The sequence below is a fragment of the Alligator sinensis genome, unplaced genomic scaffold, assembly GCF_000455745.1.
Source record: "Alligator sinensis unplaced genomic scaffold, ASM45574v1 scaffold234_1, whole genome shotgun sequence".
Taxonomy (NCBI): Eukaryota; Metazoa; Chordata; order Crocodylia; family Alligatoridae; genus Alligator; species Alligator sinensis.
This window is the reverse complement of record NW_005842334.1, coordinates 720922-743940: the sequence shown is the minus strand read 5'-3', so window position 1 is coordinate 743940 and position 23019 is coordinate 720922. Positions and strand designations below refer to the sequence as shown.

Below are 23019 nucleotides of genomic sequence, written 5' to 3'. Positions count from 1 at the left end.
GGGGGTGGGCAGGCCAGTGCTGTCACTGCTGCCTCCAGGGAGCAGGGCTGGGGTGGGGAGGGGGGCAGGGCCAGTGGTGCTGGCCTCTTCCCTGCTCTGTCCCCACAACCATCTCCTGTCCAGAATGCTCTTGGAGTACTGCACTCTTACCAGGAAGCACTTTTCTTTCTTCCACTAAATAAAATTAATCTAAGATATGGTAGATGTTACCTGAAAACTCCCATGAAATAAGTGCCAAAGGAGGGCTGTATTCATATCAAGAAACAAAGGGACTCTGAAGTGATAATCATCAACAAAAGCCTCAGCTCTGTTAAATGTTCCGTTACACTTACATTTCTTCCTACTGTGACTATAACCAAGTACTGTTGTTATCACAACACTATATTTTCTCACTTTTATTTCAATATATCAGTAATATTTAATATTCCTCATAGATTCATAGATTGTAGAGTCGGAAGGGACCACAATGGATCATCGTGTCCGACCCCCTGGCAGGAAAGAGGACCGAGGTCAGATGACCCCAGCCAGGTGACTATCTAGCCTCCTCTTGAAGACCTCCAAGCTAGGTGATAGCACCACCTCTCTTGGAAACCCATTCCAGATCCTGGCCACCCTTACTGTGAACAACTTCTTCCTAATATCTAACCTAAATCCCCTCTCAACTAGTTTACACCCATTATTCCTAGTCACTCCCTGGGGCGCCTTAGTAAACAGCGCTTCCCCTATTCCCTATTAACCTCTCCTAATAAATTTATAGGCGGCCACAAGATCTCCCCTCAGCCGTCTCTTGTGAAGGCTGAAGAGATTCAGCTCTCAACCTCCCCCCGTAGGGTCTATCACGAAGGCCACTAATCATGTGAGTGGCCCTCCTCTGGACCCTCTTGAGATTCCCCGTGTCCCTCTTGAAGTGCAGCACCTAAAACTGGACACAGTACTCCAACTGCAGCCTGACCAGTGCCGCATAGAGGGGAAGCATCACCTCCTTTGTTCTCTTAGCTAATGCACGACAAGGTGTGATTGGCCTTGTTGCTGGCCTCGTTACACTGCCGGCTCATGTTCATCTTGGAGTCAATTATGACTCCAAGATCCCTCTCTGCCTCCGAGCTGCTGAGAAGGACACTCCCTAACCTATAAGTGTGCTGGGGGTTCCTCCTTCCCAGGTGGTGTACCTTACATTTATCTTTATTAAACTGCATCCTATTTCTCTCTGCCCATTGATCCAACCTGGCCAGGTCAGCCTGAATCTGCTGAATCCTCATTTGTATACAAGACTGTAACTTTTAAAATTATTTCTAATTAAACCTATATCAAATTAAGTCTTTTCCTCAAGCATTCAATCAATTGTAAAATTTACAATTACTACCTTATCCTTTCACCTCTGAAAAAACTCGGAAAAGTACTATAGTGTAAGAATAAAATATCCCAAAGTACCAGTGTTTGTTTTTTGTTGAGATGCGTTAAAGATTACACAAGTTCCATATGCCACCACCCCCTACAAACACTGGCTGTAAAATTAATTAAATCTGAACGTGTCGATTTCTTCTCAAGTGGCTGTGAATCTGCAAATCCATGTCAAGCACCTGTGCTACTTTGACAATACCTTTGGCTAATGTCTCCCATTTCCCTCCCCACAAGCAGCACGGTTTTTAAAATATTTTATTCTCATTCTATACATGACCCTTTATACTTATTTCAACAGCATTAATAACATCTATTGGACTCTTCTGTGAATGTACTTTGAAATACAAGAACAAAAATAACAACAACATGTATTAAGGACAAAGCTGCCAGAAAAACACTAGCTGTCTTGAACTATCTATTATCCCTCTAAGTTTTAAATGACTAAGTGGCGTGCAAATACAAAAGCACTGCAATCTACAGAGGGAAGTCATAATGTGAAGCCACTTAAGTACCTTTCAGTGAACCATAATCAGACCTCTGTTAATCTACTGTGAAAATTGCCATATGTCCACCAGCCTTCACTCTCATGTGTTATCCAAGGTGAAATAGTTTAGTCATTACAAAATGCACTCCTGCTTCAGTTAAAGGCACGTGGGATGCTAACATGGGACTTCAGGACTTCCTGGTGATAGGATACTCCTGATCCTCAAAGGCTTTTATTCTCACCTCAGCTTTTAAACATTTATAAATGTGATTGTCCAAGGTGTGTCTACCTTTTCAACTGGGTATGTTTAAGACTCTCTTAAATAACAACACTCCATTCTTCTGAGGCACCAAAGAGGGCTTTAAGTGTCATGGTACAGTCATTGCTGGTACAGAGCACATAGAAGGGCATAGAGAATATTTTTTTCATCCATCTGCAGCAGCTAACAATAAGGGAGACTGGCCTATGTAATCACATACATCACTTCTTCACTCTTTCCAGAGTGGGGTTCTTGAACTGTTTCACTGCCTGACAGGAAGGATATCATTTAACACACAGCTGGTGAAACATGTGCCCCTGATTTGCATCAAGTAAACTGAAACTCTTCTTACCCTAGGTTTCAATTGAGTAAACTGAAACTCTTCTTACCTGGGACTGAAGCTGGAGGCAGGGAAAATTTTCCAGAGCCCAAGCAACCTGCTCCTCATTTTCAGCTAGTGTAATTGTACATGTGCTGTACACCAAAATACCCCCTGGCTTCAGCAGTTTCACTGCCTAGAGAGAGAGAGAAAGACTGTGCTTTGGCTTCTGTGTTATGATCATGTTAAATGAGGAATTTCTTTGAATACGTGTGAATACAGTAAATCTAGTTACAGGTAAATTATGAATTGCATAATTAACTGCAACTTGGATGTATGAAACTGCTGTAGTGCAATCGGTAAATAATAGAACACTTATGTAGGCAATGATGTTTCTATCAAGGACTTGGGCACTGTGCTAATCATACAACACATTACTCCCTTTTGAAAGACACAGTGAAAGATCTAATATTTCCAAGTTCACTCAAGGAAAAAGGCTCAGGATTTGTATTACACAAGACTAAAGATGAGAAAGGAGTTTCTTGTCCTACAAGCATATTACCTCATGCAGCCTCCTGGGCTGTGGGAGGCGACATGTACCCCCAACTGCTGTATAGCAGCCATCTAGCAGGTTCTGCATAACTCATCCAGACACAGGCTGGATCTGGTTTCATCAGCTGATGCCAATTATGGATGTTAAGTTATTTGATCAATGACTGATAGGAGATGTTTGTTCTTCCTACATACATATGGAGATAATTGCTGATGTCCTCTGTTGGAACTGGCAGAAATAAAAGTGAAATATAGTTTCTCTTTACTGTGCTTCAGTTTTACCGATACAAAGATCCAACAGAGATTTTGGGGGCTGGAAGCACCTTCTATTACTGGATTCCTGACATTGTCTCCTTCTAGAAAAGTAGAAATTTCATGAAAGAATGGACACAAAGGGACTATGGTTTATACAACTTTGAAAGGCCCTAGGCATTTAACTTCCTTCTCCCTCTTCGATTCAGTCAACTGAATCAAAATGACTGTTGCTGTTCTCTATCTGATCAACATAGTATACAATAGAGGGTACTAAAATAAGATGTCTTGAAAGTAAGACTCCAAACCACAACAACGCTTCTTAGTTTGAAGTCTTTATCAGTGTTTTGCACTTGCTTATCATAGGGTTAATATTTCTACTCCAAGTGTCACCTCTTTAAGAACAGGTGTTCTGGGATTTGTAGTTCCCTAATGACCATGCAGCATTACTTTAAGAAAAGGCCTGGTGGGAAAAGGGGTGGGTGATATTTAAGCAGCAGTTTTTCCAAATAAAGGGTGGCTATACATATGCTCTGATGCATTCTAAGTAGAACGCATTCTAATTAGTTTAATCGAATCTGATAGAGCATTCTAATTAGAACGCTCCAGCGTGCTGCTGTGTCAAGTATATTCAGCATTCCACACTTCAAAATGGAAGCATGGGTGTTTTAACTAAAATTCATCAAATGAGCTTTAGTTAAAGTGCCCCCACAGCCATTTTGAAATGTGGGATGCTAAATACACATGACACTAGGGCGTTTTAATTGAGTGACTGTCCAGGAATCACTCCTGCCCTTCGCCCCGGAGTAAGTGTATAGACATCTAAAGACACTAGAGGTAAGCTAGGTGTAACAGAAAGGTACTAGTTTGCTTGTAGTTAGAAGGGGATGTGTGGCCAAAAAAATCCTGCGAGTGAATCTGGAAGGAGGTTTACATAAAAGATGAAAGAATACTTTGGAGGATGAAGGTAACATGGTTGCACATGGTGTTGGGACCTCTTGTTTAGAGGCCTAGGCTTGGCTTACAGAGAAGGTAAAATTTCCCTGACCTTTCATTCTTTATATAAGGATAAATAAAGATCAGGACACATTCTGAAGAAAAAAAAAAGGCCTGCAGAAGGTAAGCACATATTGGTGGCACTTTTAACCACGGCAGAAAGAATGTAACCCCAGGAGGGCAAAGAAAGACTTAGAAAGGGTAAAGAATTGTCTTATGAGATAACTGCCCTGAATGAAGAGGGATTCTTGATTTGTCCTCCTTGCCATTTATAACACAAAACATCCAACTAGCCAGAGCCAGAGCCAAAGAAAGCAAAGTATGACTACTTGAACAAGGCACGCTAATCTTGCACCATCTCTGACTGCAAAACTACTTACATTCAACTTTTTTTAGTCGACAATTAATACATACCACAGTGAAAAGCTTCCGTTGTAAGGGCTGGTAAGAGGTCACTTCCTTTAGAGTCCAGGAATAAGCCATATTGGGTCTCTGTCCCATCCCACTACAGGGAGCATCAAGAAGAATTCGATCAAATGACTCTGCCAAGAATGGAGGTCCTGTGGCAAAAGGCAACTGGCATGTTTAAAAGCTACAGAAGAATATGTTTGTTATATTAAACAGCCTTTACTTATTTTCTTGAGACTACCATGGAACATGGGAAGCTGTCACTGCTTGCCTAACGCTAAATGCTTCCAGGTTTGTATACTGTATTCTATCACTACAAAAGTAACCTCATCTGCAGACAAGCAAAACAAGGCACAGCACTCTGGTAATGACTATGGATTTCATCCCAAAAAGAACAATGCATTTTATTTCAATGCTATCTTTACACGATGGTGAACCTGTCCAAGATTATGCTAGATTAACATATGTCAAACATAATTTAAAATTTTGAAAGCACCATGTAAAAAGTGCCAGAGACACAGGATTTTGGTTTCAGTGTATGGGATATATAACTGTACTGCATAGAGCTGCAATGAGCAACTATTGTTCATACCTGCGCCAAAATAAATATGTATATGGTAAATAAAAAAGCCTACAATTAAGTTTATCATGCATTTCAAGTACTTACTTAAATGGCTCAATACATGCTAATGCTTAGTCTTCATGTTGCATTTTCATATGTATATTTCAAAACATTTATAAAGGAAGGATGTCTTACAAGCTCTGGTATGTGACATGCTGGCTGCCCCACAGCAGGCTAACTGGTTTAAAAAAATGTAGTATAAATAGTGCTGAGAGTTACTTGCAAGCAGGAAAGGAATTTGAAACTCCCTATCCTGAATCAGTCTCTTCCCTGAATCCTGCTGGGCTACAGAAAGCCAAAACTGCTACAGCCCTTTGCTCAGAAGGCTCTTTAGCAGAGGACTCCAGAGGAAGCAAACTGCTGGTTCTTCACCATCTATCTTGGAGTAGAGAGTACAGAGGAAAGTTGTATTACACACCTCCTCAGTTCATCTTATATTGCAGATGGAAATGAGCTTCGGGCTTCACTTTAGTGCTATCCAGATTTACGTCACTACACCCAAACGATTCTAAACTACATGGCAGTAGTCGGCAACCTCCGGCATCCATGTCAGAGCATGGCATACAGGGCCATTTTGCTGGCACTTCACAGCCAGCACAGGCTCTGGGCAGTTGCTGCCAGCCACAGAGCCTGAGCTGCTCACAGCAGGTGGCCAGGAAGATGCAAGCCCTGCTACAATTTGCCCAGGCCAGCTGTGGCAGGCAGCTAGGAGGCTGCAAACAGCTGCATGGGGGTCTGGAACCCTGGCACCAGCTATGTGGCAGCAGTGGCTACATGCACACCTCAGGGAGCAAAGTGGGGGGGCTCCATGGCTTGTGGCAGGGGCTTGCCCAGAGCCCAGGCTGGCTGTTGCAGGGAAGCTGCAAGCTGCTGCACCAAGGTTTGTGGAGCCCCTGCCCAGATCCTTGCTAGCGGCAGCTGCACGCACATCTCTGGGCAGACAGCAGGGAGGGCCCAGGTCAGCGCAACCCCAAGGTGCACATGCAACTGCCACTGACCTCAGAGCTGGGGTGCAGTTGCTTGCAGTGCAGTTCCTTGCAGCCTGTGCAGTCGCTCCAATTGTAACGTAGTTGCTTGCAGCCTGCCCATGGCTTGCTGTGATCTGCCTAGCTTCCATGGCTAGTGGTGGCTGCACGCAAGCCTCGGGGCATGGCAGGGAATTGCTTGGCAGCTCCCCCACCATCTGCCCCTGGCACGCTCGTCGCCAAGTCAAGGTTGGGGTGTTTTGACACACTGGCCAAAACCCTTGCTGACCCCTGCTTTATGGCATGACCAATAGACTTTGCCTGAGAGAGGCTCTTAACTGGACTGCAGACCAGGCTGTACCTTTTGACTTACTTGCAGAGATATGTGGGATAGCCTGTTCAGTCTCTACCTGTTCTATATCAAATTTGTGCTCTTACTACATATTACTCACTTGCATAAGCATTAAATACCACCACATTTGACCTTAGAAGACAATCTAACTATAAGGCATAGGGGCATTGATATGCACTGCCTACACATGCAAGATGGGTAACTTATGCACTCAAATCCCTACTTTAGTTATCTACTGAGCTGTGCTAAAATAGCAAAGAAACTTGCTATTTCTTTCTGTAGCAAACTAGAAAGAATCAAAAGCAACAGATACCAATGAAATATTTTCATCATGGGAACAGAACCAGAGTCATAAATACAGCATATCAGAAAAGCAAATGAAATGAACCTAAAATAAAAATAATACTCTGGGCTTTCACAGCCCTTCCCATCCATGTGTCTGAAACAGCTGTACAAACAATAAATAAACTTCATAGTGCTCCTGGGAGTTAGGGATTAGTAACCCCATTCTACAGAGGGAGATTCTGAGGCACAGAGAAGCTTTTCTTCCAAACCTACTGATTTCTCATCACTGAAAACTGCGAAACCATTCAGAGCATGGGGTTAAACGCCATCATAAAGACTTATTATCCAACTCCCTCTGATATTATCTGTGGTAGGAATAAATACCTCAAGCACATTAGGTTGTGATTAGGACAGACAATTAAGACTTCTGCACTTGAGAAGCTGATAATTGCAGAATAGTAGAAACTAAAAGAATATCCAGTGTTAGAGCACTCTGGGTATCTGCCAAGATTTAAAGGACTTGGGGATATTGTGGTAGGTTTAAAAGCACTTGCACAAATCTGATTATCATTTTCTTCCAAAAGCTACTATCCAAAGCTTTTACAATCATTTACTTTACCTTGTGTGTCCTCTGTCTTTCTAACTGCAAATGCCTTAGTTCCATCACAGCAAAATGCCTTAATACAATTCAGCTGCAATAACGCAGCATTCTGTGTAATTTTTTTGACCTTGCTAGCAATCTTATCCATGGCTATGACTTCACCCTGAAAAAAAGGCAAAGATCACACAAAATGTTGTGTTTACACAGATAAGCAGCTGCTAAAAACAGGTACAATACCTCTCACCTTTTATTGAGATGGGTAAATTATGCAGGATGGGTAAATTAGGCACTCAAATCCTTACTTTAGCTAGTAACTGACCTGTATTGAAATAGCAACAAAAGATTTCTTTAGCAAACTAAAAAGAATCAAAGGCAATGGACACTATTGAATTATTTCCATCTTGGGAACAGAACAAGAGTCTTAACTACAGCATGTCTGAAGAGCAAATGAAATGGACCTACAATTAAAAATAATACTCCTGGCTTTCCCATTACAGTAGTGATCAGTTTATTCTTCTAACAAATACTGAAAATAATGGAAAAAATACTGTAAATGGAAAAAATCACAATTTCACCACTTTGATTTTATGCAAGGAGCAAATTGTATCTTTCTACCTTGCAAGCCTGCAGGACAAATTACAGGAAGAACTAGGATAATATAAATGTGATCTACAAACACAATGAAGAAAACCCACATTAATGACATGGGGTACATACTCTAGAAAAGTAATAGCACTGGCAAAAGTTAATGTCGGAAGTTTTGCTGAGAATGTCTTCTAGTGACTAGGAACTGAAGACCCAAGTTAATGGCTGCCCCTTGCTATGTAGAGGTGGTATTTTTGATCCCAGTGGAAAGTCAATGGGATAGAGAGGGGTTGTGGAAAGGGAGTTAGGGCAACACTGGAGCATTTGAAGAGCAGTAATTGTGTTAGACAAATGAAGAGTATAGCTCTAGAGCTAAGAGAGAAGGGCAAGATTTGTCATGCTATGGGCTAGCACATTATTGATAAAATCGGGTTCTTCCATGATTATGTCCTTCAAATTATGTATTCTGAACAGGTGAAATGTCTCATGAATAAAAACGTTCCAGTTTTAAAAAGTACTGCTTCTCATTAAAAAGGCTTGTCCTCTAAAGCTGTAACTAAGAGGATTTGTCTGTCTAAATATATCTGTATATCTACACAGGCAAACCACTTCTTTATTCTAGGTACAGCTTATATGAGTAGAAGAATGCTAAAAGAAAGGAAGTTATACCAACAAAAACACTATCTGCTGGCAGGACTGCATTAGGCTATTTGTCAGTATAAAGCTTACCTTTAAAAACCCCTTATGCCACTATTCTGGCAAAATTTTAGCTGTATGCTCTCAGAAATTATATAAGCCAGAGCCTGATCCCAAAGCTGGAAAGATGCAAAACTCAGTGGACTAATTGTGAATAAGACCTTAAATGTCACAGTGAAATATGCTATACCTGTAAATGACTATAACTGACATACTAAAAGTATTTTTAAAATGGAAATCATACTCTTTAGATCATTAGGTACACAATTGTAATTATGGGAATAAACTCTCAGGAACTACTAATATTTTAAGTTAAACTCTCCATAAATGCATTCAGCTTATCAGTAAACTGACTAACTTTTTGATTTTTTTTAATGAGGTAACTGTTTAAGGCAGGATTTATCTTCATCTATTTCTCAACCCCACGAACTAAAAGACTAAAGACTAAAAGACTTTGCTACTATTAACAATTGAAACAAAAAAAATTCTGATAAAAATGTTGTTTTAAAATGGTAGAGGGGAAATAATTTCCTAAACGCTTCTATTTTCTGACTACTTCTATTAGTGTTCAGAAAATGTTGAGTACTTGACTAAAAATGGGGAATTTCACATTTTTCAACTACCTTCATATTTTAAGTAAGTTATAGAATATATTTCGTATTATGTTATATAATAAAGTAATGTCACAGATATATATCATAAGACTACTTACACCTTTGGGAAAAATAAATTACCTACAAAATGGTATACAGAGAGTAGATAAGAAGTATATGGGAACAGGACTTAAGAATCAGAAAGCAAGGCAGACAAATCAGAGAAGCACATTTTATGGTTTTAATTTACATACATTTGCAAGGTATGTTGATATTAATCCTCATATTCTCTTGAAGCGTTACTTAGTGATTGGATGCTAGGATGGTACAGATTACAGCTACAGATAGGATAAATGTCTTTTCTGTATGGACAATTTAAATATTTGTGGAGTTTAAAGAAAGTGCTGAGGTACCAAACCATGAAAAGTGCATATACATGCTAAAACTATACGTGGAAGTAAACTGATGACAAAAGCATATTCCTGCAAAAAACTCTTCTTTACCAGATTGAAGCTGTTGTAAGCTTTATGGCTCTACCCACTGAATGCCTAATGCATGTTTGTAATTCTACCATATTGAAGGGCTGAACACTTCAAGTAAGCACTAGGATGATTATGTCAGAGCAGACTGTCACAAGCATTAGAGCCTTTCTAAGTATACACATGACTAGTCATTGCAAAGCCTTCCTGTTAACAAACAGACAACTGTTAAAGTGCATTATCTTACAATCTGTACCATCTAAATCACCTGACGTTTTGTCCATAACCTCATTTCACTTCATTTTAATGATAAGTTTTAAAATCTACTTTTCCTCTTTGTTATGAAAGAAAACCCTATCTCTCTGGTGGAAGATGACTTGGTATCTTCCCCTCTTAATTCATGTAGCTGAATAGACTCCAGCATGGTTTGTGCTGGAGTTTATTGCTCCCAAGTTCTGCTTTTGCATATGCACCTGGGACTGCATCCCCTTGAGCTGGGGATAAACATCCCTGCCCTGGGACTGCTCCAACCTGGCTCATCATGCTGCGAAGGGGCTGGCTGGGGCATGAGGGTGCTACAGTATGGAGCTAGCTGGCAGGTAGCCCCCACACTGAAGCACACTCATACCACAGCCAGCCCTATCAGCATCAACACATGCATTACAGTGGAGTGAATAACTCTGCCATAGGACAGTACTTGTGTCTAGCAGTACTATCCAACAGTGGAGTAAATTAGTTTACTCCACCCTAATAGCACTGCACACGTAGACACTGATGTTTTACTGTGGAGCTAATTAGTCAGCTCCACAGTAAACATCTCGTGTAGACACACCCAGTGACAGGGAAACAGAGTTGGATTTTTATGGACAGAGTGGCAAAACTCCAGATTAGCAAGCAGCCACAGGAGTGCAAAGACAAGAGACATAAGGCTGCAGGTGGATACTTGTGAGCAACAGGAACCCCACCAAAGCAGTTAAATAGAGCCTGCAGAGTAACCAGGTAGGTAGCAGGGGGTGACAGGAGTGGGAGCAAGCTTGTTAACTGATTGACAGGTGACTGGAACGGGTGGAGTCCAGCAGTAGATAAGCCCAGTTCTGGGACCAGAGCAGGCAGACGTGCCCTGGTACTGGACGGAGAGGAGCTCCAGCCAGTGAAACCCCTATGGAAGGGAAACCACAGACTTGGGAAGGTACCCAAAAGGCTGAACGGGACCCAGCAGGTTAGGATAGGTTTTTACAGCAGTAAGTGATCCAAGGTAGGGTTTGAGTTAGGAACTAGCTTGTTTGTGCTTTGGTTTGATCAGAGGCCTGGGAGTAGATGTTGGAGGCCACAGATGGTGCCCAGGTTAGCCGTACAAGGGTCAGGGACCTAGTGGGCTGAAGGAAGTATATGACCAGAGGGCCTTGTAAATGGAGTTAGGAGTACAGCACATAAGACGTGTGTGGCTACAGGGGAGGTTGGAGCCTAGATTAGTGCCCCTAAAGCACAATTAGGACCAGTAGGGCCACGATCAATGCTCAGGGGGTACCCTCAACAAAGCCCTAGCTGTATTATTGTATCTTCCTTTCTTCTATCCTCCTTTCCACTGTTTCTGATAGCATATGCTATGGTTCTTTCCACTGAAGCAATCTAAGAGTTTCCCAGTCTACTGGATCAGCTGTCGGAGGGAATTGTGGGAAAGCACTGAAAGACTATCAGCATTCCACTGATATTTGTTGCCATCCTTACTGCAGAGCAGGCAGTTGCCAGGCCACTAACTCATGCTTCCTACATATTCTCAGCTTCAAGACCCTAGTATGCTCCTCAACAATTTGCCTTACATATGTCAGTATTTCTATTCAACCAAGGTGAGAAAACTTTCTTTTTTTTCTTTTTTCTTTTTTTTATAGATTCATAGGCACTAGGGCTGGAAGGGACCACAGAAGATCATCAAGTCCAGCCCCCTGCCCCCAGGGCAGGAAGTCAGCAGGGATCATAGGATCCCAGCAACATAAGCATCCAAATGTCTCTTGAAGGCGTTCAAAGTAGGTGCTTGAACTACCTCTGGCAACAGTCTATTCCAAACTTTGGGGGCTCGGACAATAAAGAAGTTCTTCCTTATGTCCAGGCTGAAAAGGTCATGGAGGAGTTTGTGACCGTTCAGCCTTGTCCTCCCTTGGGATGCTCTGGTGAACAGATGTTCCCCCAGATCCTGGTGAACACCCCTTATCAACTTATAGGTGGCCACCAGATCACCCCTGAGCCTACGCTTTTCCAGGCTGAAGAGAGCCATGGCTCTCAGCCTCTCATCATAAGGTCTGTTTTCCTGACCTTTGATCATACGCATGGCTCTCCTCTGCACTCTCTCAAGCTTCTCCACATCCTTTTTGAATTGTGGAGCCCAAAACTGGATGCAGGACTCCAGCTGCAGCCTCACCAAGGCCGAGTACAAGGGGAGAATGATGTCCTGGGATTTGCTTGAGAAGCATCTAGGGATGCAAGCCAGCGTTTTGCTTGCTTTACTAGCTGCAGCATCACACTGAAGGCTCATGTTCATCTTGTGGTCAATCATGACCCCCAAGTCCCTTTCGCCCATAGTGCTAGCCAGCATAGCACTGCCGAGCCTATAAGCATGCTACAGGTTTGTCTTCCCAAGGTGGAGAACCTTGCATTTTTCGGTGTTAAACACTATCAGGTTCTCATCTTCACATTTCCTGAGCCTTTCAAGGTCAGCCTGGATCACCCTCCTGTCCTCAGGTGCGGACGCTTTTAGAGACTGCTGACTTATATGTCCAACAAAATCAGATCAATTTGCAGAAACTGATTTCTGTTTGTGATAGGTGACTATTTAAGACAGGAAGTCTGTAATTCTGATGTGCTTTAAAGTAAACCAGTAAAAAGCATCTTCAAATATTAATGATTTGCTATTCTGAGTTATCTGTGGATCTTGATAGATCAGTGAAGTGAGCCATGCTAATGAAATGCAGGTCAGGCTTTCCTCCTTGAGACAGAAGATGCTCAATGACTTCTCTTACCTGATCATGCATTAATGTTGCAAGATGGGTTGTTTTTCCCCCTGGTGCAGCGCACATGTCCAAAATTCTCTCTCCTGGTTGAGGGTTTAGAACGTGGCTCACAACTGCAGAGGGTAAGTTCTAGCACAAACCAATGATTTAGAATATGAGGGACAACAAACAATAAATACGTTCTGAAAATACTAAATAGTGAAGCCACTTATATTTTCAGTTATCTCCATAACAGAATGAAAAATGTTATTCATATCACATTAAGTATATAGTTATCTTTTGCTTTAAGTCTGTGGCAGCTTTTCCTCAGAACTTAAGCAACAACAATTGAGGCTGTCACATCTGTCACAGCAACTATCATGCACAAATCAAAGAGAAGGATGCTGTGGCAGACCTGAAGCCCTCTATAACTTACATATATCGAATGTTAACCAACTTATTAGAATGCTTTCTCTGTGAATAACACTGGCTTAATTTAATAGCAGGTTGTAAACTAGACAAACAAAAAATGATTACATGGGGCTAGAGATAAGCTCCCCATCAGCAATCGCTTGAAGGCTGTTATGGGACTAGCTGGAGTGTCCAGGCTTGCCTTGGTTACCATCACAAGATGATGATAAATACTCTTGTCTATTTCACCTGTAGGTCTGTCTGTTTTCAAAACCTTTTTCTCTAAATGCCTTATTATTACTGCTAATATCAACTATATTCTGGTTTTAAGAAGGCTAATGATCACTTTGTACATTGCTGATCACAGACTAATGAAATTATGAACCCAGCTGTTAGAGCCAGCAAGTCCAACTGGGATGATGTGATAGATGCACGTCTTTACCACGTCTGTGTAGGAGCAGGGGAACTACAGCATTTGACCTGAGACACAAAACACAAAGCCTGATATCTGATGCCCTGGTTCAGAGACCAGAAAGCAGAGAGAGAAAAATGTAGCTACTCTAAAAAAGTTAATTACTTACAGCATATTAATTAGATTATTTGATCGAATCTGAATATTAGTGACAAAAATCTTAAAACCTGATTTTAAGATGCTGACAAGCTGGTTTTTGTGCTTATAGAACAGATGTCCTTGGAAGTAATAATGTGCTGTCTTTAAACTATATGCAAATACTTTCACATATCTGTCTGAGTTGGAAAAGAGAATTTTTAAAAGTATCTTAATTGGAAGCTTCTTTTCTGTTTTATAAATGATATGCTAATTTTAGATCCTATTCAGCAGCAGTCAAAAAATGAAAAGATAGTTTCTATTACAGGTGCATCAGTATACCAGTTGCATATCAGATCAACACCGATAAAAAGAAAATTAAGATTACTGGCTATCAACTTTTTTTGGCCAGTGTAGCTGATAATGTCACAATATGCCTTCTGCCTGGGACCTTAAATGTTGCATGCATACACGCAGCTGCATGCAGGAATGAAGCTGGGCAGCATTGAAAGCAGCGCCATGAAGGTAAGCCTGTGCGGAGGAAGGGGCGTGAGGGAGGGAAGAAGGTCCCCCAGTGAAGGAGAAAGTAGGGCAAGGGCTGGGGGTGCTGCCCAGCCAGGGCAGTGAATGGGACCCGGGGCAGGGAGCAGGACAGAGCAACAGGTGGCTTGTCCAAGGGGCATGGGGAGAGTGGGAAGCGGGGTGACTCTTTGCTCCTGTGTGCACCCCCGGGAGGAGGCATGGCGGGGGCATGTGTCCCACCAGATTTGTGCGTGGGGCAGATGTGGGCTGCTCACTGTGGGCATGGGGCTCTCTGCTCTGCTGCCTTTCCCACAGGAGCCCCATGCTTACTACACATCCCCTGCCTGCCTGGCAATGGTTGGGGCAGCAAGTTGTGCTGGGCAGGCAGGGGATGTGGCTGCTGTGGGGCTCCTGAGGGAAAGGCAACAGAGTAGATAGTCCCAAGCTTACAGTGGGCAGCCCACATCCGCCTTTGCCCGGCTGAGCTCCGCTCTGGTTAAGTGTCCCTGCACTTAAAAACAGTAGTGGCGGTGCTTGAACTAAAGCTTATTTGATGAGCTTTAGTTCAAGTGCTGCCACCACCATTTTTAAGCAACAGGAAGCGGATCCCCTGAATGAGCTGCCTGTGGCTCTGTCCTGCTCCCTGCATGGGCCCCGGGTCCCATTTATCACCCTCGCCGGGCAGCACCCCCAGCCCCAGCCCCACTCCCTCCCTCACCGTGGGGGCCTCAATCTTCCCCCACCCCATGCCTCTTTCCACCCTTATGCCCCTTCCCCTCCACTGACTTACCTGCAGGGAGCTGCTCTCCATGTTGCCTGGTTGCATTCCTCTAAATCAGTTATCAGATCAGTATCAGCCAATATCACTGGTTATTAATTGGCTATTGGTATCAGTCAAGAAAATCCGTGAACCCCTAGTTTCTATCATTTTAAAATTCCATTTTATGTCAGCCATATGCCCTAAGTTTAAATATTTTAAATTTTGGTCACAAAAAATATAGGTGGTGATCAGCAAATGATACACATCCAGATTAAGATTCTTTTGAAATATAAATAATTTAAATTAAATTAGTGTAACTAAAATACTATACTGACACCTTTGTTAACAAAAATTATAACTAAGAGCATTGATAGATGTGTTAATCACACAAATTATAACCTATCACACATTCAGCCAATTTATGTGATAAAATGGCAAACCAGTCACAAAGATGTTCCTTATTAAATGTAGAACATCTTTGTGGCTGATTTGCATCATATTTTAATTTGAAAGTATGGCATTTTTGGCACTGGCTGTCTAGAGGATTTAGTTGCTGACAGGTGTGGAGCTGGGCATTGGGATCAGTCTCTGATGATGCACTTCCTACAGTGCCCTTTGAACTTACTGGTATGTGGGGAGCCCATAGGGCCTACACTGGGCTGCACTGTGAGACTTTAAGCACCATCATGCTGGAAGCTAATCTGCTGATGGGTCCCTGTTCACCAGTAACTTGAAAGCCACACAGAGCAGCCCAGCATCTCTGCAGGGCTACATTGCACAACTACACCACATGGCTTTCAGCTTGCTTGCATGCAGGGAGGTCATCAGTATGGAAGCATGATATCAGGATCTGTCCCAATGTCTCAGTCCCTATACCTGCAGTTGCATTATTTGGATCTAACAAATTTTATCCCAGATCCCAGAACTCATGTGTCCTGGCAGGATGCATGATTTTTGGAATCCAGGAAAAACGTGTCAGATTTCCTATCACACAACTAAAAAGTCTACCAGGGGCCCTAAGACATGACACTGCATTGCACTGCACTGCACTGCGTCATACTATAGACAAAGCTATCAGAGGAAGTTGTGAACTGTTTCCCCACGCTTCAAGAATTATACAAGCAAAACCAGAAAATTAATTTTTAGAAAGAATTTGTGTCTAAAAGGCAGCACAACTACAAACAATGGCTTATTTGAACTGACATTTAAATTAGAATTGTTACTCAGACATACTGGGAACTAATGTTATCTTTGTTTTCAAAAACTAAGACTTTGCACCTAATCTTGATTTGTGCTGTAAAATAAGAGAGAGCAAAATGGAGCAAATAGTAGCTACGGCTCCAGCCTGGCAGCAGTGGGGGCAGTAGCAGTGATGGTGGCAGCCCTGGCCCCTGACCTGAGTTGAGCCTGGATGTGGAGCCAGAGCTACAATAGCTCTCCTACTGTCACAGATTCCCTTACATGCTTTCCCCCACACCTCGCAGTCTCCCCATTCTCCCTCACCATATGTAATCTCCCAGACCGCATAGCCACCTCGGCCACAACCAGGCAGCAGCGGTGGTAGCATCTCTGGCCCTTGTACATCCCTGTACTTGAATCTACGTCAAGATTTTCCCTGTCTTCCCTCCCCCCACCCAATTAAACGAGGGGAAAATAAACTTGTTTTGGCTTTGAGTAAATATGGCAGATCTCTCCAGCCCCTAGCAGATGCTTATATAATCATGTGATGGGATCTGAAGCAGTTTATCCTGGATCCCATTCAAGGTCTGGCATGGCAGAACATGCAAATTGTTGGAATCAGGGATAAAAAATATTCAGGTCCCATCATGCATCTGCTTGGGGTATGCAGTTGTACATGCACTAAGGCATGGGGAGCTGTGATCCCCAGCTTGCCTGTAGCCTGTTATATGCATTGCAGAACATGAATTCCTGGAAACTGGAGAGATCGCCAATCCCCAGTTGCCTATGCTGTGTTTCTGTCAACACAGCACTGTGGAACATTTTGATGGCAAGTGTGGAACTTGCCATTTAATCATGCAATAAATGAAATGCCTGCCAGGACCCACTATGTCCACAGCTATTCCATTTCAGTACAGATGTGTTAGATGCCTTTATTCCAGGGGTTTTCAACCTTTTTTAGTCTAAAAAAGTACCCCAAGTGGCCAGATGCTGTGTGGTGGGAGGGGAGGGGAGGGGAGGGGAGGGAGGCAGTATGTGCAGCTGGAATCCGGGAGCGGGGGAGTAGCGCACAGCCAGACGCCAAGCAGGAGGGGAGGAGTAGCACATGGCTGGACATGGAGCAGGTAGGCAGGGACGGTGCATGGGTGGGCAGGGATGGAGCACTGCTGTCTCCCAGGAGCAGGGCCAGGGTGGGGCAGAGAAGCTCACTGGGCTGGTGTGTGCTGGTGGCAGCCGCCGTGTGCAAGCTTCCTTGCCTCACAGAGGGATGTCACAGCCCTTGCCCAGCCCTGGCCCTGCTCCTAGGATGTGGCCTTGCTCCCTCCCCGCCTGCCCACGCATATCCACTAGGACCAGTCCAAGTACCCCCAGGGGTATGCATACCCCTGGTTGACAACCCCTACTTTATTTTATCTATAACCACTTAAGTGGAGAAACTACTGATTTATGTGCTATGGCCCCTATTTGAAAATGAAAAATGTAGACTCCTAATAATTCATTTTTAGGATATTAATTCTTCTGAAAATTGTACTGACCTACTTAGTAATATACTTACCTGTAAAAACAAATAACTGGATAACACATTGTCAAATGAAGGACTAAGATAGACTGGGTCTGTCATTCTTACGCCCATCCCTCTGAAAAGCACAAAATACATATTAATCTGACTGATTCAACCAAATTATCTGTGCTGCCTATACTTTTAAAACTACCTTCTGCCATGGAAATAGTCTTTGTCTTCATAATAACTGACTTTCAACAGCATTGAGGGGCTCAAATAATACTGATTTGGCCATGATGTTCTTTTTTTCCCAACATTATTCCATGTAAATCATTAGGGTTACTTTTATGTAATGGTGAGTAGAATCATATAGGTAAAAGCATTTATAAATAACTCAATGTTTATAGTGTTATAACCCACCCTACATATTTTCTAAACTGTTGCCACCACATGGGGTGAACTGCAAAGAAAATATTGCTCAGTTTCCTACATGAAAATGTTTTCAAAAATAGTTTCCTCATGTATAAAACTTGCAAAAAACTGATGCACCTACTTCATAATTTGGAAAATCTGATCAATTCATTGAAAATGTGAGGTGCTGTATAAATATTAGGTTTTACAATTTCCTTTTAATAAGACACAGAAATCTATGAAACTGGAAAATAGAAGGAACAGAAATCCAGCTCCAGTTTATGTGCTACTGAGGGCCCCTCTAGACGTTCAGGTAAAAGGCATGATAGAATCGGATGCACGATAGTGGGATCCAGTCTCAGATCCAATTGCACCTTATTGCTGGTACAGGGGGAGCTCAGGATGATCAACCAGCAGGTAGGAAGTTTCTGCAGCTGCAAGTTTTGCAGCTGACAGGACTAGCAGCTGTGGCAGCACCCCACATGCTGCCACGGCTGAGGATCCTGCAGCTGTTGGGACTGTTAGTTGCAGCAGTGCTCCATACCTGCAGCAGCTGACAGTCCCATGACCTGCGGGACTCCCAGGCACAGCAGCACATGATGAAGCCCTGTGACTGGGAGCCCCCAGCCATAGGAGAATAGCAACCTTGCTACATGTGCATATTAAAACTGCATAAAAGCAGATATATTTTTATTACACGTTTTCCAGCTCTAACTTTATAGCTAGATGGATCTTTTTATGGCATGACAGTTACAGTCCAAATTAATTGTGCAATTAACCAGTTAACTGCATTACATGTAGCACATAAAGGGGGCCTGACAAAAGACTGGGTCCTAAAACTTAAAACCATCCATTTTCAATGTCTTCATAAGAGCATTTATTAGCATGGAAAAGCAAAAGGCTTACCTCTAACGTCAATCTGAGATATTTTTTTTTTTAATATACAGTTAATTCTATGTAATCTGCCTTAGATTTTAACAGGCTGAGATGAAACATTACAAAGTAAATGAAACAAAAAAAGAAATAGTTTGCATGAACTTCTTTACTATTCATTCCATCCAGGAAGAGCACACACCAAGTACAGATGATTCCTCAGCCTGAGAAAGAGTATTTATATCCAAAAGGTTGCAAAGAAGAATTTTTCCAACTATTTGAGTTGGTTTAATAAAAGATATCAGATTTACCTAAAGAGCAGTCTCCTACACAATAAGAAAAGTAAATATGGCAGACTCAACTTCTAGGGGTTTATATTCAACTACTTTCATGCCAGCACCTCAGGTAGATTTATGACATGTCTTCTGCTTCTATATTTAATAAAATGGTCTGCATAGGGTGCCTTTGTTTCACATAGAAAAATTATTATTTGTTTTATATGTCTCAGACATGCAAGAAGCAGCTCTTATTTTGACATGATACAGAACACACCATTTCACATGCTCTCTGTGCATGTTGGGAGAAGTAAAGCAAATTAATTTTCTCTGGCAGCAAATAATCTTAAATTGAATAACTTCTTTGGCAACCAGTTCTAAAACAGATTGTGGTAGAGACAAAACCTAAAATACAGCCTCTTAAACCAAAAAACTGTGTTGGGAGACTGGGTAAAGGGAGAAGGGTAAGGCTTAAACCTATCCAAACTGGATCAAATCATTAGGAACAGAAGAATAGTCACCAAGGAAGAGTCCTGCAAAGTGTGGAGGCTTATTAACTTAGCAACATCAAACAGAATGCATTCTTGTGAAGCTAAAGAAAAAATATCTGCTGAGTTAATCAGAATGAGTGCATCCACACATGCAGGCACATGCGCTTACAGCAGCTCAAATAAGAGCAGCACAAATTTGTGCCAGAGATTTGTGCCTCAGCACATGTGCTTGAACATGCACTTTGGTGTGGGGCAAGTTGTGCCACTTGGGGCAAACTGACCCTGCCTAGCTCCTCCTGGATCTGCAGCCAGTGGGTGCTGGATGCTGGCTGGCCCCAGTAGTATAAAAAGCTCAAGGGTACTTGCTTTCAGGAGCTTCTGAGGCCCAACCAGTTGACATATGGGGACACTACCTCCCTGTGCCAGCTACACTGCTGCAGCAGCCCTGACCTAAAGTGGACCCTGCACCTTCTACCCACTGCAGCGGTCTGGCAGTGAGGGCTCCTGCCTCACTATGACCTGCAGCCACCTGCAACAGCATCCACCCCATTCATGTCTGCATGCCTGCCAGACCTGGGTGGGGACTGCCTGGCCACCTGGGCTGTGGCATGGGCACTGCAGTAGAGCTTCCTGCACCTCTGCGCCCGTTGCCAGTGGGCTGTGGCTACACAGTTGGCCTTCGTGCAACACTGCTGCCATGTCTGTCCCCACCTTGCCATCTGGGTGGCTATCGCCTAAAAGATGTGCTGCGTGGTGGCCTGCTTTGAACTGTCAAAGTATGTCCTCCTGGCCCCAAATGGTCAGGAAGTCAGCCACCTCATTTACCCTACAGCTGGGTCCCCAGTGCCAGCCCTGAGCAGGTTCCTCTGCCTGGGTCCCGCCCCTTGCCTCACTAGCAGGAATCCTGGTGCTCCCTGTTTAAAAATTGCAAATTCTCTGATAAAAAATCCCAAATTCACTCTTTAAAATACCCAAAAATCCATGTTCTTCCACAATTATATACAGTGGTGCCAGGCGGCATATATATAGTGGCACCCAGGAAGTACCCATCCAGATCTGGCAGGCGTGCAGACATGAACAGGGTGGATGCTGGGGGTGGATATATATATGTAGTGACATTTCATTTTAATCATGGAGGAATATGGATTTTGGGGTATTTTAAAGTGTGAATTTGGGATTTTTTATCAGAGATTATGCAATTTTTAAGCAGGGAGCACCAGGATATATATCTAGAAAGAGATTGATTAATCAGTTGGGCAATGTTTTATTGATATATTTACAATTTTAAAACAATTTGGAAGCCTACCAATGCCTCTACCATCATAATAACATAAATTATAAATATTTATATGCTTTGGTGTTTGCTTTTGGGTTTTTTTATCACAGAAAAATCAGAGCCCCCCCTGACCCCTTTGTCGCAGGGCACTAAGGTGCCTGCTCCTTTACGAGCAGAAACTGCCTAGGGAGAAGGCCCTAAGAGCCAGAGAGAAATCCCACAGGTACAGGTTGCTATGGCAGCAGGCTAACAAGGGAATTAGTCTGCACCTGCACCTGATCAGCTGACTGGAAGAAGGCAGGGCCCTGGGTGCACATAAACCCCAGGGCTGAGACCAGCAGGGGTTAGTTCTCTAGCAGCAGCCAGGGGATGGAGCCTCCAGGGAAGAATTGCCCAGAGATGCTTTGGCTTCCTGATATGCTGCATATAGGGCTAATGGGGCTCCTGAAGCTCACCAGGTACCCTGGCCTACAAGGCACTTAGTGCGGGGGGGGGGGGGGGCTGGGTCTTTTTGGGGGGAGTCTGACTCTTTTAAAGGGACAGAGCGCACCCTGAACTGCTTGTGTTATGTTATAACCCAGAGGCTCATATTTTGGTTGCTGTTTATAAATCGGTAGATCGGACTGAGGCTATTAGGGAAGGAGGAGGCCTCATTGGAGGCCCACTACAGTGTGGAGACCCCAGTGCCAGGGGCACGGTGACAAAGGGGGTGGGCAGACCCCAGCACCAGTGTGGATGCGGAGATAGGGCTGCGGAGAGCCCTGCACCCAACCTGGCCCAGCCCACTAGCGCACAGCTTTGGACAGGACTGGGAAGGCTGTGAGCTAGTGCGGTGGGCTGAGCCAGGCCCCCAAGCCATGTCAGGTCCGTTCAGCACAGAGCCTGCGTCAGGCAGTGTCATGCCGCCGTGGGCTGTGTCTGCAGCTGGGCCATGGCCCTGACAGCCCAGCTGCCTGCTGCTGCCAGTGCCAAGAAGGCGGGGGGGGCAGGCATGTAGCAACCCCTGCTCAAACCCCCCCCCACAAACCCCACACTCACAAACCCCATACCCCCCATATCCCGCTGCCACTCCATACTCCCCACACCCATAACCCCTCCACCCCCACATCCCTGCTAACTTACCTGGGGCAGCGCTCAGGTCCAGGCCATGCCGCAGCCTTGCCCCACTCCTGTTTGCCCCGGCACATTAAGGGAGCATGCTGGGGCAGCAGACGCACCATAGAGACACTCTGGCCAGATACCAAAGTGTTTCTCTGGAGAAGCCAGCCTCCAGGTTGCCTCAGGGCATGTTCCTGGACTGTGCCCTGCCCCACTTTTTTTCTGCAAGTTTTTCTTTTGTTACTTGGATTTCCAGGTATCAAATGTAGAGGCCGCGCTGCAAATATGCAGCATAGGGAACATTTTTCCATTCCCAGTATGCCTCTTACAGTGTCTCAAACTGCTCTGAGATACTGAAGTAGGCACATTCACACCCGTCTGGCTTTGCCCAATTTGTCCTTGAGCACATGCCTCCGATGCAAGGTCTCAACTAAAGCCACAATGGGCGTGTCCAAATGAGCGGGCATGGGTGGTATGTGGTGCCACACATGCAGGCTTTCCCTGCACTGCAAATTTGCAGCACAGAGGGGAGGAGGGGATTTGACACTGGGGGATCCCAGTATAAAAAAAAAACACCCCTAAAAAAAAGTGGGTGGCACATGTGGCAGCAGTATGCACTGCCGGAAACTCGAGCGTGGCCAGCCAGGCTCCCTGCTGCCAGATTGCCATGGCTGGAGTCCCCAGGACCACAGGTAGGGCTGCTGGGGCCAGCCCAGGTGCTGGCCCCAGCCTCCCCTACCCAACCTGGGCCAACATGCCACATGCCAGAGTGTACGTGCACAGGTGTTCCCCAGGGACAAGCAGCAGTGGTACATATTGTGACACTGGTGTTTGTCCCTGGG

The 23019-nt window shown here is 43.9% G+C and overlaps 1 protein-coding gene across 5 annotated transcripts in view; it reads right to left on the bottom strand.

Annotated features, from left to right (window-relative positions):
• NSUN6 (NOP2/Sun RNA methyltransferase family member 6) overlaps positions 1-23019 on the bottom strand; it is a 43743-nt gene that overhangs the window by 3245 nt on the left and 17479 nt on the right. For 3 of the 5 annotated variants that reach the window (XM_025210091.1, XM_014522278.2, XM_025210090.1), the window contains 5 exons: positions 17808-17889; positions 12864-12983; positions 7515-7659; positions 4678-4823; positions 2534-2659 (listed from right to left, as the gene is read on the bottom strand). In XM_025210091.1, the coding sequence (XP_025065876.1) occupies positions 2534-2659; positions 4678-4823; positions 7515-7659; positions 12864-12983; positions 17808-17889 (619 nt within the window). The remainder of the gene's footprint in view (positions 1-2533; positions 2660-4677; positions 4824-7514; positions 7660-12863; positions 12984-17807; positions 17890-23019) is intronic. The other 2 variants (XM_025210094.1, XM_025210093.1) reach the window with 2 other exon arrangements.